The sequence below is a fragment of the Quercus lobata genome, chromosome 1 (genome assembly GCF_001633185.2).
Source record: "Quercus lobata isolate SW786 chromosome 1, ValleyOak3.0 Primary Assembly, whole genome shotgun sequence".
Lineage (NCBI taxonomy): Eukaryota > Viridiplantae > Streptophyta > Magnoliopsida > Fagales > Fagaceae > Quercus > Quercus lobata.
This window is the reverse complement of record NC_044904.1, coordinates 18910901-18927291: the sequence shown is the minus strand read 5'-3', so window position 1 is coordinate 18927291 and position 16391 is coordinate 18910901. Positions and strand designations below refer to the sequence as shown.

Genomic DNA, 16391 nt, shown 5'->3' with positions numbered 1-16391 from the left:
ATATATATATATATACACATACATATTCAATATGACTCAAGAAATCACATATCCGTAATCATTGCACACTACATAAGTTTATTGACAGTCAGTTCCGTAATTGGGGTCTCTCCTTGAGAGTCCCTTTTAGCACTGTAATCTTATCTCCTCTACTTTCAGTACGGGTTTCCTCTACTTTCAGTACGGGTTTCAATAAATCAAAGAATTCCGCATTAAAAAAAAAAAAAAAAAAAAAAAACAAATCTTGTGCATCATGTTTATCCATCAAACAACCCCCTCCCCACCCCAACCGGTTTCTCTCTCTCTCCCTAACCCCTTTTTATATTGTATTCCATTTCTTAAAGTAAACATTGCATTGCATTTTCCGTCCCTCCTGGAGATTATTGAAGGACGTTCAGCTTCTACACTTGTCAATCATCCAGAGTATGAACTTACATAGGATTTTTACATGACTGAGATTTCTAGCCACCAATGTATCCCAGCCGATGAAGGATCATCGCCAAAATTAGCATGCATATAGCCAGAATCAAGCCAGGTCTTCCCAGCAGCCAATTCTTTGTCTTCTTTACACCTTCCACTCCTCTTTGAAGCCTGTCTGCCCAACGCATCTGCACCAACAATTCACAGGAAACCAAAAAACTCATATTCATCATCAACTACAGTAACAGTAAGCTGTGCAAATTTTGGATCAGATGAGTTAGGTATATTTTCTCAAGAGGACTCTTTTATAGCCTGTAACTTCAAGGGACCTCATCTCCAATGACTGGTTTTTGAGTCAAACAATTTATACATCTAAAGACACTTTGAATCTTAAAACTTTCATTACATTACATAGGATGAGAGTGAAACAACATAAATTTCACTTAAATTGAGGGGTGTGTTATAGATTTTCTTTTCAATTCTGAGACAATCTATACCAAAAAAAAGTCTCATAATGTGGTTTTCACTTTTCTTTGATATTATTTTCATCCATCTTCCAAATGTCAAGTCGATCCAAATCATATCTAATTCACTCATGACAATAGCAGTGACATTTCATAAATGACAATGATGCATGCCTTCTAAACACTTGAAGAAATATCTTCTTTATAAATTAAGGATGCAAAGATTTAGACAAACTGAACATATTCTAGAATACTATATTGCAAATTAAAAATTTCTAGCTAGTTCTGTTATAAAGAATGAGACATGCATTAGTCTCTGGTTGAAAGCTTTGAGGATACACTGTGGGAAACCAAAAAAAAAAAATGAGACATGCATTAAAAATTTGGGTAAAGATTTGGTACCATTTTATCCAAGTCGTCTGGTGATAATGATGACATAGCTTGTTGAGCTTTTGCTGCATCTTCTCGAGAAAGCTTCATACCAAACTGTTCACTCATGTTTGCCATCATGTCTGGATTCATATTCTTAATCATTGATGTAAACATCTGCCAAAGATCGTGCAAATTTTATTCATGAACTCTTTTAGCCACAGAAAATAATGTAATTCCACTGGCACAATAAACAATTCAAAGTGCAAACTCATCCTTGGGGCTATACTTTTTCAGTAACAAGCAGTATCCAGTGACCGAGTAATATCCAAAAGTGGAAACAAAAAATACACAGAAATCGAAAATTGTCATAACATATGTAGTCTGACTGCATCGAATAAAGTTTCAAATTAATGATAAAAATTAATATAGCATCTGACAGATTTTTTTTTTTTTTTTGGGAAAAGAAAAATTTTTATTTCAAACTGGGCTTCACTAAACATTTAAGAACATTTCACTAGGAAATTTTTATTATTTTTAATCTACATATAGCAACCAAACATCTAATTTATGCTTTTATAAAATCAACAAACCTGCCGCATTGCTGGATCTTTCATTTGATTTCTCATCTGTTCTTGCAAATCAGGAGTCGAGGATGGGAAGCTTGATGGAGTAGAAGTTCTTAAATTTGAAAACATATCACGAGATGAACTAGATTCACCCACAACACTAGATCTATTAACTACAGGATTTTCCTGGGCAGCTGAAGATTTTGGCCCAGTATCTGAAACCCCTTTTACAGCTGCTGCTGTAGGAACTGAGTCCATCCCTTTCAAAGAGGATGCCATTTCAAACATCTTCTGAAGGTCGTCCGGCGACATTTTATTCATCATATTAGTTGCCGTTTTAAGCATGTCAGGTGTCATATTTGGAGGAACTGAGCTGCCAGGATTATTATCTGAGGAACCTCCCGTAAAATATGGGTTCTCCCCCTGAAATGAAGAAGCCATTTCAAGCATTTTTTGAAGTTCTTCAGGTGACATCTTGCTGATCACATTTGATGCAGTCTTAACCATTTCAGGAGGTACCTCTCCAGATTTTCCAGAACTCATGGCAGCCAGTGTGTCCGGATCAACATTTGAAATAAAATTCTGGAACGATCTGTAAAACAAATACACCATGCACACAAACAAAGGTTAGCTATCTTACGGATTTATAACTCAATGACTGTACAGAACATAGAAACAGATGCATTAACAGGACAAGACCCTTAGAAATTAGAATTCAGCAGGGGGAAATATATATATATATATATATATATATATATTCCCAATAGGACTACATCTTATTTCAAGATTAAATTCAGTTCTGAGACAACTTGTTGCAAAATATAGCCTGAACCAGTGTTGTTAAAAGCGCTAAGCGCACTTAAGCGCAAAGACCTCCTAGAGCCTAGGCACGAAGCACAAAGCGCAAGCGATCAATTAATCATATAAATTACAATAAAACATTTTATATAATTTATATAACATTTATATAATTCTATTGTGCTTTACAAAATATATGCAACCATGATATTTGGTGGCCATGATTACAAAACATAGTTGAATCAAAAAAAAAAATTTTGATAGGTAATCAGAAATCTTATATTAAAGAGGGAAAAAAAATAAAAGAGAAGTACAAGATGTTCATGATGATGAACAACAACACAACACAACAGCAAGAGGGAAGTCAGGAAACTAAGCTAAGGGAAGGCATAAACTCAGAGAGAGAAGAACACTCTGTAAAACCCCAACAATGAGACCACTCCAATAGACTGCGTTGGCATAAAATCTTTAACTCCTCCAACGTTTTCTCTTTATCTTCAAAAGATCGACGATTTAAGTAATGTTAAGATCAACGATAGAAGTATAGAACCCAGAAGGCAAAGGTTAAAAAGTACTAGAATGTTAAGTAATGTTATCTTTGTGAGTGTTTGATTTAGTGTTTGTTTGAGTGGTTGTGGTTAAAAGTTCAAAAATATCTAAAGAGATAGGCCTAGGTGTATGGTAGCACACCACACTATTAGTTTTTATATATTAAATCAATGGCTTATATCAAACATATTTAGATTTAATGGCTAAAAATCAAATCAGGATTTTTTTAAAAAAAATTTACAAAAAGCTCAAATAAGCGCGCTTTTGTGAGGGCGCTTCGCTTTAGAGGAAAAAATGAATGCACTGCTATGGAAAAGTAGTCAGGTGAAAATTGATGTTCATCCAATATCCACTCTTAATCACTTTTATTTTGCCAAACAAAACTATTGCATTATCAAATTACTACATCCTCCATGATATATTGGGCTTAAGCATGGAATTTTATACCAACCATTAGATTTTTCTCTGCAGTACATAATGTAAATTATTCATGGTAATGATAATTATGTATTACTGTATCTTAGAGGATCCATGATAGCAAATAACAAAAGTCAATGTAGTAAACAAGAACAAACACCTCACCAAATACTCCAAAACTAAATGAGGTCCGTAATATGTTATGGTCACATGCAAGTAATCTTTAACAAGAAATTATAATTAGACAAGCAGGCAATAACTCTTTTATGGACGCAAACAAACCTGATTGTGTCTGGGTCATCTTTCAAAGCATGCAAAGACTCAGAATTGGACATAATACCCCCTCTGTTAACTGTACTTTGACTCTTAGTAGAGTCGCCATTTTGATGTGGCTGTACCACTGAATGCTCCATGGATGAGCTTTTATGATTTTCGGAATTGACAGTCTCAACCTCTTCAGTAATTTCTTCAATCACTAAACCTATTAAACAAGCAAAGATTAATAATAAGTCAAAAGATTGTATATCTGGGATATATATGCTATAGATCTCACTCATTTAAGAAGTTAATACAGGGACCCCAAAAAAAGGAAAAACAAAAAAAAACAAGAAAGGAACATACCTCTTCGTGCATGCCCACCCCCTTCTTTGGCCAATTTTTCCTTTGCATCCCTATGTCAGCAATTTGATACCATTTAACTTGTCAATTTTGACAGCTCAGATTCTTAATGTTAAAAATGAGAGTTAAATAACTTATAAGAGGGAATGTGAAATCCAAAAAATCAAGAATCCTGATTTCTGAAATATAAGAGCCATTTATAGGATTAGCAACAGTCTTAATGGTATAAACCGTAGGCTTAAAGAAGTAAAACATGATATGTTTAAAATTTTGTGATTTGCAAACTATTTGGATTAATTATCAACTGATTCTCAGTGGAAAAAATAAAAAATTTCTTTCTTTTTTAAGATCTCAAAGATTAGCTGTTATTGCATATGGTTCACCACTCAAACCAAGTCCAAAGGACTCACATTGATGCATACATCAGCTGTACATATGACATGTTCACCAAATACTTTCATTATTCTTTGGTTGATAGATAGAGATTGAGAGAGGAGCACACCTTAAAACTTCTGCAATTGTTTCATCATCTGGGGAAACTTCAAGTGCCTTGCTCAAATCAGACACAGCATCCTAACATATTCAGAAATGCCATTAGATAACACAAGCAAATCAGCATACAGTTACATTAATATATACATCCTTCAAAGACCAATTAGTTAATCACTGCATATAAATACATAGAACTCACTTCTAATTGACCAAGTTCTTTGTATGCTTGTCCTCTTCGGTAAAGAGCTTTGATATTGTTCGCATCATATGCCAAAACCTGAAGTAATAAAAGAACTAAATAACTTAGATTAAAGGTGGAAAGACACTTACAGGCATGCGAAGAAAGTAACTAATAAAAAAATAGTGTCCACTTACATAGGCAGCATAAAGCAAGACAAAAGGAAATATGTTAGCTTATGTTCTCGGATACTCTTCCTAGTTATATTATCAGTTATGCTAGGCTCCCTAATTTATTAGTTTCAATTACTACATATTGTTTTATCAGTGGGTATTGTTACGCCAAAATGTATGGATATAGACATGATCAATTGACAACCAATATCATATAACAAAATGATACCAGAAGAGAAAAATGACTTCTTCATACCTCAGAGCCTTCATTTATGCATTCATCATACTGTCTTGTTTTCAAATAACACGACATCAAGTTGAGTGAGCATGCCAACAGAACTGTTCTGCCTTTGGAGGATAAAATGCCTTGTAAATTTTTCTTTGCCTAAGATATAGAGAGCAAAAACAATTTTATATCAGTCAAAAGCGACTCCACACCCAGCAAGAGAACAATCTCTTGGACCAATAACAAAAATAAATGAATGTATGAATGAGTAAATAAAAGGTTCAAACAGAAACAAAAGTTCACTTACAAGCAAATATTTCTCTGAGGCATCACTGAACCTTCCCTGGTTGTGAAGCTCATTCCCCTGCCAAATTGAAAATAAATCCATAAATGCATGGTAGACATGGACCAAGCCAAGAGGGTTGAAGGGGGGCTATCACCCGTCTACCCACTTCTAACCCCAACCAGAAAAAATTTGACTCATGTCATTTGGATAAATGCACCCCCAACAACCCTCCCCTAAGAAATGCCACTCATTGACTTCTCTAAACCCAAAATTCTTTCCTTTTAGAGAATCGATATATATATATATCTTAAATGCTGTGGGTCTTATATTTGAAAAGTGATATACAAGTGAATTTTAAATTCTTATTCTCTTTTAAAATTCTTTCCGTATTATTAAAGCAATACCCCTTTTAAGGTGAATTTGGATTTAAAGATATAGAGAATTTTCCTCCAACTCACTACATAGAAACTCAAATAAGCATCCACTTGTTTTTTCAGTCACATGACCTACTTAATAGTCACATTCCTTTTTAAATGAGTTAGTAAACCATGTGATTTAATACATGTGGATATCTTATAAAATCCACCACGTAATGGTATGGAAGAGATTCCTCCAAGCCAAATTGGAGTAAAACTTTGTCCTTTAAAGATTATATCTGACATTTTTTGCATTAATTTATTCTCTCAATTTACACTTACGTATTCAAATGACATGTTTAAAACTTCAAATTTTTTTTAAATTAAAATTAACATTTTAGTCTAACCAAGGTGGGCCAAATGTATTCTTTTCCACCATTCTATTCTATCTAAAGTCCCTGTTATCTCCTTAATTGACATATCCTTTTTTACTATCAATGCATTCCTTTTTACATCCTCAGCTTCAAAGTGAAGAGTCCTCACAAGCACAAGATGATTAGGCCCTCAAGCTAATATCATGTTTGTCAAGCACAGGTCTTAATCATTGTAAAGAAATTGATCCATATTTAACATAGACAAATGGATAGCCATTACTTGAGATGGTTACAAAATATACCTTTTTCTTCAGCACCTCAGCTGCACTCAACTCATAGCTCATCTGAGCATCAGCACGGGCACGCATAGCTGCTATCTCTTCGGGCGATGCATTAGCCATCTTCTCACCAATCTCAGCCATCTCCTCGGGACGGGTATGTTTCAACTGCTCTGCAGCCATCTTCAAGTCTTCAGGATTCATGTTCTTCATGCCTTCAGTGGCCATCTTCATCAAATCTGGATTAGACATCATCTGCAATGCCATTCACATAAGATACCCATATAAAAACAATAACTATAACCAACAAAACCATACAATTTAAAGATCCCAAAACAAAAAAAAAAAAATTTCAAATGTGGGTTTCTAATTATAGCCCCAATCACACCCAATTCGACCATAATTCAAACACATCAATACCCAGAACTTGAAATGAAAATTTCTGAGATACCCAATTCTCAAAACTCAGAATTTAATCAAATCAGCAGATTATGTAATCAAAATAGAAAGCTAATAACACCAAAAACAGAAAATTCAAAATTAGAAGCATAGATTGAATGGTTAGGTAGAAACCTGTTGTTGGATTCGAGCGAAATCGGCAGGTGACATTCGACTCATCTGCTCCTGAGCGAGCCTTATCATCTCTGGATCCATCATTCCGTTAAACATTCTTCTTCTCTCTCGCTCTCTCTCTCTCCAAACTTCAATTACAGAAAGATCAAAATCTCAAACCCACAAAAATTCTAACAATAACAGCTTCTTCTTCTTGTGATTCTACTTCTGCAGAAAGATAGAGATCTGAGAGAGTTGGTTTTTAAATTTGGGAATTTACTTTTGGTTGGGAAGTTTCGGTTTCTGTTTTTCAGTTTGGGTTTTAGGAAATGATTAATGAATGAATAATTGCCGAACAATAATAAATATTTGTAGCAGAGCTGGTAATTTTATTAGAGGCTGCGTGTCACGCGCCCACCAAAACTGAACCTAAATTTTTTATGATTTTCAACTTAAAGGTCCAACTGGAAATCTAAGTCTACTCTCCAAAGAATCGAATAAGCGTTTGGTTTCTATTTTTAAAATTACCTTTATGCCCCTCTTCTTTTTATTTTATTTCCAGTCACTGCCAGCGAATGCGAATGCGACTGGAAATGCTGATGAAACCCCCCTCTCATCATCAGTAAGTTTATTTCCAGGTGTCTCACAGTTTTGTAACTCTTAATAAAATAAAGTGAAGCCACATCAGATCTCACTATCTTTAAGTTTATCTCCACTTTCTTTCTTCTTTTGGTTAATACATCTAACTTACTTTTCACTTTCCTAGATCTTACTTATCCCTTAATCTTATGCTTTTTTTTTTTTTGGGTTGAGAAAACCCTTAATCTTTTTTTTTTTTGATAAACAAAACCCTTAATCTTAAACTAAGTAAAGATGATATGATATAGTGGGTTTAAGTTAGCTTAACTGGTAAAGTTTTTGATAATTGAATAAGAGATCTAGGATTCAATCTTCGCCTACACCAAAAACCAATTGGTATCTTGGTATGATGAAAAATAAGAACAACCCAACATAATTTAGGGTCTTTTATATGTAAACATTAATTAAATAAAATTATTTAATACTAATTAAATTAAGACTAATTTGATCCATTAAATTTATAAATTGACGAGTAATACTAACTGAACTAAATTTAATTTCATATAAATGATTGAATATCATAGTTGAAGCATAAACTTTAACAAAAAAAAAAAAAAAAAAACTTACTTTAACTTGAATATATGACGATGCTAAATTGTGATCTTTTTTTTTTTGTTTTTTTTTGAAAACAAATCAGGAATTCATTCATCATTCAAAAAACTGGCATCCAAGTACAAGGCTTCAAGGGCTGGGGGTGGGGATTCCTCAAGCCATACAAGTTCATCATCTAAGTGACTAGCAAAACGTGTAAGGCTTTGAGCCACGGAGTTGGCACTTTTATTAACACACCCAATAGTACAGCTTCTAAACCCAACAGCTAGCGTGCGAATATTGTCGTATATGTGTCCTAGTCGTGATCTGTCCAACCGTAGAGAAGCAATAGCCTTCATTACCACTGCATTATCCCCCTCGATCACTAGGTCCATGAACCCCGCATCCATGGCAAACTCAACCACTTTCCGACATGCTAACGCTTCTGCTTCTTCATTGTTTGCCACTGTCGGGCCACGAGCTGACAGGCTAGCCATCACTTCTCCCAAGCTATTCCTCACAATAACACCCACACCTAATGATCTTGTACCATCAAATATTGCCACATCGAAGTTAAGTTTATACACTGATCCTATGGGAGGTCTCCAAACTTACACCGATCTCGAATTTGTCAAAACAGCCAATTGAGCTACGATCCCTTGAATTCATCCACATACTCCCTTGCACGTTTGTTCAAGAGTGTTGAGTTCTATATTTTACCTCCATGCAGCACCGAGTTACGTTGGTTCCATATTACCCAACACTGAACCCAAAATAACTCTTGCTCTTCACTAGGCAGATTAATAATGACCTCCACCACCAGCTGCATGAAGTCCATTTGCCCGATTCTAGCTTTCTGCAACCTCCTTAAACTCCTAGCCCATACATCTTGCGCCACCCCGCACTACCATAGAACATGAAGAATAGAATCTGAGTTCCCTTTACAACACTCACAATCGTCATCCATTATTACTCTGCGTCGAGCCAGATTCTCCCGAGTTGGTAGCACATTTTGGCAGGCCCTCCACCCAAAGACTTTTATTTTGTTTGGAAGATGTAGCTTCCACAAGTGCCTCCAAACCAAGCTTCCATATACTTCCCTATAGCTCTCCTCCATACCAGCCTCTTGTCTTGCTATTCGTCTAGCAATGTGATACCCCGATCTCACAGTATATTCTCCATTTTTTGAATGCAACCACATGAGCAAATCAGCTGCATTTCTATGGCTCAATGGCATGCTTAAAATGGTTTTGGCATCCTCCATATGAAAATTAGCTTCAATAAACTCCCAGTCCCATAACTGGCTCCTCCAATCAATAAGATCAGCCACTCGCCATTCCCACACCTCCTCCAATGGTGGGTAAAGAACCTTATTTGTTGGGTGATTAAGTATCCATTTATCCTTGGTGACCTGTATGGAAGCCCCATCTCCAACTCGCCAACAACACCCATGTTTTAAGATAGGTTGAGTAGCCATTAAACTCTTCCATACATAAGAGCTATTAGGCACATCTGAAGCTTCGAGGAAGCTACACCTAGGGCTGTACAAGGTGCGGTGCGGCCAATTTTTGTGGCCGTTTCTGCACCGCACTGGAATCCTCGGTTTCCTAAAAACCCAAGCCGTCGCCGCGCCTGAGGAACGATTCTCCGGCAACCTCGGTGGCAATTCCAATCGACGCGGTGGTCGGTGTCCACCTGTCTATCACACACAGAGAGGAAGAGATATCTAAATTCTAAACCCAAAAAACTCAAGGATTCAAACCACAAATCAAAACTTAGATCAAATCTAAATATCAAAAGATTCAATACCCATTCTCCGGCAACCTCGGTGGAAATTCCAGTCGGCGCGGTGGTCGGTGCCCACCTGTCTATCACACACAGAGAGGAAGAGATATCTAAATTCTAAACCCAAAAAACTCAAGGATTCAAACCACAAATCAAAACTTAGATCAAATCTAAATATCAAAAGATTCAATACCCATCACAAACCCAAATATTAAAACCCATTACAAACCATCTATTTGAGTCTGACTGAGCTGAGTGATGGAGTGAGTGGAGTCTTAGAGAATGAGAGCAAAAAGTCTAAAAAAGAGAGAGACAACTTAAAGTGTTAGACAACCGGGAACGGTGTGCGGCTCAGAGAAAACAAGAAAAAAAAATCTGATACAATGACTTAAAAGAGCAGAAGTCTAAAGAGTGAAAAGGAGAAATGACTGATGAGAGTAGTTGAGTAGGAAATAACTCAACAAAAAAGACTTGTACGGTTGAGATCAAAAGAGAAAGAAAAAAAATTTGTACAGTGCTGACTCAAACAACGACAGGCATCATTTTTTATTTTTTATTTTTTTCAAAAAACGCAAGGGCAAGAGAATGATTAACCCATGCGGCATTTTTTATTTTTTTAATATTTTTTTTTAAAAAAAAAAACTCAAGTGGCATGACTGTAACCACTAACCCATACGGCCATAAAACATTTTTTATATTTTTTTAATTTTTATTTTCAAAAAATGTATCTGGGAGACACAGACTTATAGACTAGACCACTCAAATATTTCCTCTGACACACGTTTTGAACTGAGAAAAGTAGCTCACAACCTCACACACGTTAACTTCCTTTTTAAATTAAAATTTCTTTTTGATAAGGACTTTAGGCCTGTACATTCATGGATAAGAATTCAAAATTTATTTTATAAGAACGTCCCTATTCATAGATGAATGTTAGGCCTCTTCTGGTTCATAGAATGTTAGGCCTCTCCTTCTTCAGTTCTTCTTATACATATTAACATATATATAAAACATGCTCGGGTCGGTTCGGTCTTTGTCGGTGTGCATATCTCGGCGCCGATGGCAACACCGGTTCGACGTCGGCACTGAAAATCTACCGCCGATCACCTTGCTGAAAACCTTTGGCGGAGCTCTGAGCCGGGTAGGGCGGTGCGGTCAGACCAGTTTTGTCAGTGCCGGAATATCCTTGAACAGGCCTAGCTACGCCGTGGGAAGTAACGTGCTTTAAAGCACTCATATAGCAAAGAGCCTTGGTCTTGGAGTAATCTCCAACCTTGATTTGCTAGCATTACAAGGTTGAAATTTCTCAGATCTCTAAATCCCATCCCACCTTCCTTTTTAGGTTTAGATAATGCACTCCAACTCTCCCAATGAATTTTCTTCTCATCTCCAATCTGACCCCACCAAAACCTAGCACACATTGCGTTAAGTTCATTGCAAAGCTTGACCAGTAAAAGGAATACTCCCATTGTATAAGTAGGGATTGATTGGGCAACCGCTTTAATCAATACTTCCTTACCAACTCTAGAGAGTAATTTACCCTTCCAACCTTGAATCTTCTTCCAAACTCTATCCTTCAAGAAAGAAAAAGTTTGATATTTTTCCCTTCCAACCAAAGTAGGAAATCCCAAATAAGACTCAAAAAAGAGAATGAGAGCAAAAAGTCTAAAAAAGAGAGAGAGAAAAGTTAGAGTGTTAGACAACCGGGAACGGTGTGCGGCTGAGAGAAAACAAGAAAAAAAAATCCGATACAATGACTTAAAAGTGCAGAAGTCTAAAGAGTGAAAAGGAGAAATGACTGATGAGAGTAGTTGAGTAGGAAATAACTCAACAAAAAAGACTTGTACAGTTGAGATCAAAAGAGAAAGAAAAAAAATTTGTACAGTGACTGACTCAAACAGCGACATGCATCATTTTTTATTTTTTATTTTTTTCAAAAACGCAAGTGCAAGAGAATGATTAACCCATGCGGCATTTTTTATTTTTTTAATATTTTTTTTTTAAAAACACTCAAGTGGCATGACTGTAACCACTAACCCATACGGCCATACGACATTTTTTATATTTTTTTAATTTTTATTTTCAAAAAATGTATCTGGGAGACACAGACTTATAGACTAGACCACTCAAATATTTCCTCTGACACACGTTTTGAATTGAGAAAAGTAGCTCACAGCCTCACACACGTTAACTTCCTTTTTAAATTAAAATTTCTTTTTGATAAGGACTTTAGGCCTGTACATTCATGGATAAGAATTCAAAATTTATTTTATAAGAACGTCCCTATTCATGGATGAACGTTAGGCCTCTTCTGGATCCTAGAACGTCAGGCCTCTCCTTCTTCAGTTCTTCTTATACATATTAACATATATATAAAACATGCTCGGGTCGGTTCGGTCTTTGTCGGTGTGCACATCTCGGCGCCGATGGCCACACCGGTTCGATGTCGGCACTAAAAATCTATTGCCGATCACCTCGCTGAAAACCTTTGGCAGAGCTCTGAGCCGGGCAGGGCGGTGCGGTCAGACCAGTTTTGTCAGTGCCGGTATATCCTTGAACAGGCCAAGCTACGCCTTGGGAAGTAACGTGCTTTAAAGCACTCATATAGCAAAGAGCCTTGGTCTTGGAGTAATCTCCAACCTTGATTTGCTAGCATTGCAAGGTTGAAATTTCTCAGATCTCTGAATCCCATCCCACCTTCCTTTTTAGGTTTAGATAATGCACTCCAACTCTTCCTATGAATTTTCTTCTCATCTCCAATCTGACCCCACCAAAACCTAGCACACATTGCGTTAAGTTCATTGCAAAGCTTGAGCGGTAAAAGGAATACTCCCATTGTATAAGTAGGGATTGATTGGGCAACCGCTTTAATCAATACTTCCTTACCAACTCTAGAGAGTAATTTACCCTTCCAACCTTGAATCTTCTTCCAAACTCTATCCTTCAAGAAAGAAAAAGTTTGATATTTTGCCCTTCCAACCAAAGTAGGAAATCCCAAATAAGACTCAAAAAAGAGAATGAGAGCAAAAAGTCTAAAAAAGAGAGAGAGACAAGTTAGAGTGTTAGACAACCGGGAACGGTGTGCGGCTGAGAGAAAACAAGAAAAAAAAAAATCTGATACAATGACTTAAAATTGCAGAAGTCTAAAGAGTGAAAAGGAGAAATGACTGATGAGAGTAGCTGAGTAGGAAATAACTCAACAAAAAAGACTTGTACGGTTGAGATCAAAAGAGAAAGAAAAAAATTTTGTACAGTGACTGGCTAAAACAGCGACAGGCATCATTTTTTATTTTTTATTTTTTTCAAAAAACGCAAGTGCAAGAGAATGATTAACCCATGCGGCATTTTTTTTTTTTTCATTTTTTTTTTTCAAAACACTCAAGTGGCATGACTGTAACCACTAACCCATACAGCCATACAACATTTTTTATATTTTTTTAATTTTTATTTTCAAAAAATGTATATGGGAGACACAAACTTATAGACTAGACCACTCAAATATTTCCTTTGACACACGTTTTGAACTGAGAAAAGTAGCTCACAGCCTCACACACGTTAACTTCCTTTTTAAATTAAAATTTCTTTTTAATAAGGACTTTAGGCCTGTACATTCTTGGATAAGAATTCAAAATTTATTTTATAAGAACGTCCCTATTCATGGATGAACGTTAGGCCTCTTCTGGTTCTTAGAACGTTAGGCCTCTCCTTCTTCAGTTCTTCTTATACATATTAACATATATATAAAACATGCTCGGGTTGGTTCGGTCTTTGTCGGTGCGCACATCTCGGCGCCGATGGCCACACCGGTTCGACGTCGGCACTGAAAATCTACCGTCGATCACCTTGCTGAAAACCTTTGGCGGAGCTCTGAGCCGGGCAAGGCGGTGCGGTCAGACCGGTTTTGTCAGTGCCGGTATATCCTTGAAAAGGCCTAGCTACGCCGTGGGAAGTAACGTGCTTTAAAGCACTCATATAGCAAAGAGCCTTGGTCTTGGAGTAATCTCCAACCTTGATTTGCTAGCATTGCACGGTTGAAATTTCTCAGATCTCTGAATCCCATCCCACCTTCCTTTTTAGGTTTAGATAATGCACTCCAACTCTTCCAATGAATTTTCTTCTAATCTCCAATCTGACCCCACCAAAACCTAGCACACATTGCGTTAAGTTCATTGCAAAGCTTGAGCGGTAAAAGGAATACTCCCATTGTATAAGTAGGGATTGATTGGGCAACCGCTTTAATCAATACTTCCTTACTAACTCTAGAGAGTAATTTACCCTTCCAACCTTGAATCTTCTTCCAAACTCTATCCTTCAAGAAAGAAAAAGTTTGATATTTTGCCCTTCCAACCAAAGTAGGAAATCCCAAATAAGACTCAAAAAAGAGAATGAGAGCAAAAAGTCTTAGAGAATGAGAGCAAAAAGTCTAAAAAAGAGAGAGAGAAAAGTTAGAGTGTTAGACAACCGGGAACGGTGTGCGGCTGAGAGAAAACAAGAAAAAAAAATTTTGATACAATGACTTAAAAGTGCAGAAGTCTAAAGAGTGAAAAGGAGAAATGACTGATGAGAGTAGCTGAGTAGGAAATAACTCAACAAAAAAGACTTGTACGGTTGAGAGCAAAAGAGAAAGAAAAAAAAATTGTACAGTGACTGACTCAAACAGCGACAGGCATCATTTTTTATTTTTTATTTTTTTCAAAAAACGTAAGCGCAAGAGAATGATTAACCAATGCGGCATTTTTTATTTTTTTAATATTTTTTTTTTCAAAAAACCCAAGTGGCATGACTGTAACCACTAACCCATACGGCCATACGACATTTTTTATATTTTTTTAATTTTTATTTTCAAAAAATGTATCTGGGAGACACAGACTTATAGACTAGACCACTAAAATATTTCCTCTGACACACGTTTTGAACTGAGAAAAGTAGCTCACAGCCTCACACACGTTAACTTCCTTTTTAAATTAAAATTTCTTTTTGATAAGGACTTTACGCCTGTACATTCATGGAAAGAATTCAAAATTTATTTTATAAGAACGTCCCTATTAATGGATGAACGTTAGGCCTCTTCTGGTTCCTAGAACGTTAGGCCTCTCCTTCTTCAGTTCTTCTTATACATATTAACATATATATAAAACATGCTCGGGTCGGTTCGGTCTTTGTCGATGTGCACATCTCGGCGCCGATGGCCACACCGGTTCGACGTTGGCACTGAAAATCTACCGCCGATCACCTTACTGAAAACCTTTGGCGGAGCTCTGAGCCGGGCAGGGCGGTGCGGTCAGACCGGTTTTGTCAGTGCCGGTATATCCTTGAACAGGCCTAGCTACGCCGTGGGAAGTAACATGCTTTAAAGCACTCATATAGCAAAGAGCCTTGGTCTTGGAGTAATCTCTAACCTTGATTTGCTAGCATTCCAAGGTTGAAATTTCTCAGAGCTCTGAATCCCATCCCACCTTCCTTTTTAGGTTTAGATAATGCACTCCAACTCTTCCTATGAATTTTCTTCTCATCTCCAATATGACCCCACCAAAACCTAGCACACATTGCGTTAAGTTCATTGCAAAGCTTGACCGATAAAAGGAATACTCCCATTGTATAAGTAGGGATTGATTGGGCAACAGCATTAATCAATACTTCCTTACCAACTCTAGAGAGTAATTAACCCTTCCAACCTTGAATCTTCTTCCAAACTCTATCCTTCAAGAAAGAAAAAGTTTGATATTTTTCCCTTCCAACCAAAGTAGGAAATCCCAAATAAGACTCTAAAAAGAGAATGAGAGCAAAAAGTCTTAGAGAATGAGAGCAAAAAGTCTAAAAAAGAGAGTGAGACAAAATAGAGTGTTAGACAACAGGGAACGGTGTGCGGCTGAGAGAAAAGAAGAAAACAAAAATCTGATACAATGACTTAAAATTGCAGAAGTCTAAAGAGTGAAAAGGAGAAATGACTGATGAGAGTAGCTGAGTAGGAAATAACTCAACGAAAAAGACTTGTACGGTTGAGATCCGAAGAGAAAGAAAAAAATTTTGTACAGTGACTGGCTCAAACATGGACAGGCATCATTTTTTATTTTTTATTTTTTTCAAAAAATGTAAGTGCAAGAGAATGATTAACCCATGCGTTATTTTTTATTTTTTTTATTTTTTTTTTCAAAAAACTCAAGTGGCATGACTGTAATCACTAACCCATACGGCCATACAACATTTTTTATATTTTTTTAATTTTTATTTTCAAAAAATGTATCTGGGAGACACAGACTTATAGACTAGACCACTCAAATATTTCCGCTGACAAACGTTTTGAACTGAGAAAAGTA

General features: G+C 36.5%; 2 protein-coding genes across 2 annotated transcripts; both read right to left on the bottom strand.

Annotated features, from left to right (window-relative positions):
• Positions 1 to 36: 36 nt before the first annotated feature.
• LOC115982117 (outer envelope protein 61) lies at positions 37 to 7429 on the bottom strand. Its single transcript, XM_031104639.1, has 11 exons — positions 7141 to 7429; positions 6592 to 6822; positions 5581 to 5637; positions 5304 to 5432; positions 4896 to 4973; positions 4707 to 4777; positions 4208 to 4257; positions 3869 to 4067; positions 1847 to 2414; positions 1287 to 1430; positions 37 to 608 (listed from the first exon to the last, which is right to left on the bottom strand). The coding sequence occupies exons 1-11, from the start codon at positions 7234 to 7236 to the stop codon at positions 462 to 464; spliced, it is 1770 nt and encodes a 589-aa protein (XP_030960499.1). The 5' UTR covers positions 7237 to 7429; the 3' UTR covers positions 37 to 461.
• Positions 7430 to 8399: 970 nt separating this feature from the next.
• On the bottom strand, positions 8400 to 9766 carry LOC115950340. The gene is made up of 3 exons (XM_031067553.1): positions 9371 to 9766; positions 9010 to 9193; positions 8400 to 8881 (listed from the first exon to the last, which is right to left on the bottom strand). Exons 1-3 carry the CDS (start codon positions 9764 to 9766, stop codon positions 8400 to 8402), a joined length of 1062 nt encoding a protein of 353 aa, XP_030923413.1.
• Positions 9767 to 16391: the final 6625 nt, after the last annotated feature.

What these genes read in the sequence shown, in the direction of transcription:
- LOC115982117 (XM_031104639.1), bottom strand. Translation starts at nt 7,236, where the DNA reads ATGTTTAACGGAATGATGGATCCAGAGATGATAAGGCTCGCTCAGGAG. An exon ending in GCATAAATGAAGGCTCTGAG is followed by an intron (nt 4,974 to 5,303) that starts GTATGAAGAAGT and finishes TTATTACTTCAG; the next exon opens with GTTTTGGCATATGATGCGAA. An exon ending in ACAATTGCAGAAGTTTTAAG is followed by an intron (nt 4,258 to 4,706) that starts GTGTGCTCCTCT and finishes TTGCTGACATAG; the next exon opens with GGATGCAAAGGAAAAATTGG.
- LOC115950340 (XM_031067553.1), bottom strand. Translation starts at nt 9,766, where the DNA reads ATGGCTACTCAACCTATCTTAAAACATGGGTGTTGTTGGCGAGTTGGA. An exon ending in GGGAAGTATATGGAAGCTTG is followed by an intron (nt 9,194 to 9,370) that starts GTTTGGAGGCAC and finishes GTTCTATGGTAG; the next exon opens with TGCGGGGTGGCGCAAGATGT. An exon ending in TAACTCGGTGCTGCATGGAG is followed by an intron (nt 8,882 to 9,009) that starts GTAAAATATAGA and finishes GACCTCCCATAG; the next exon opens with GATCAGTGTATAAACTTAAC.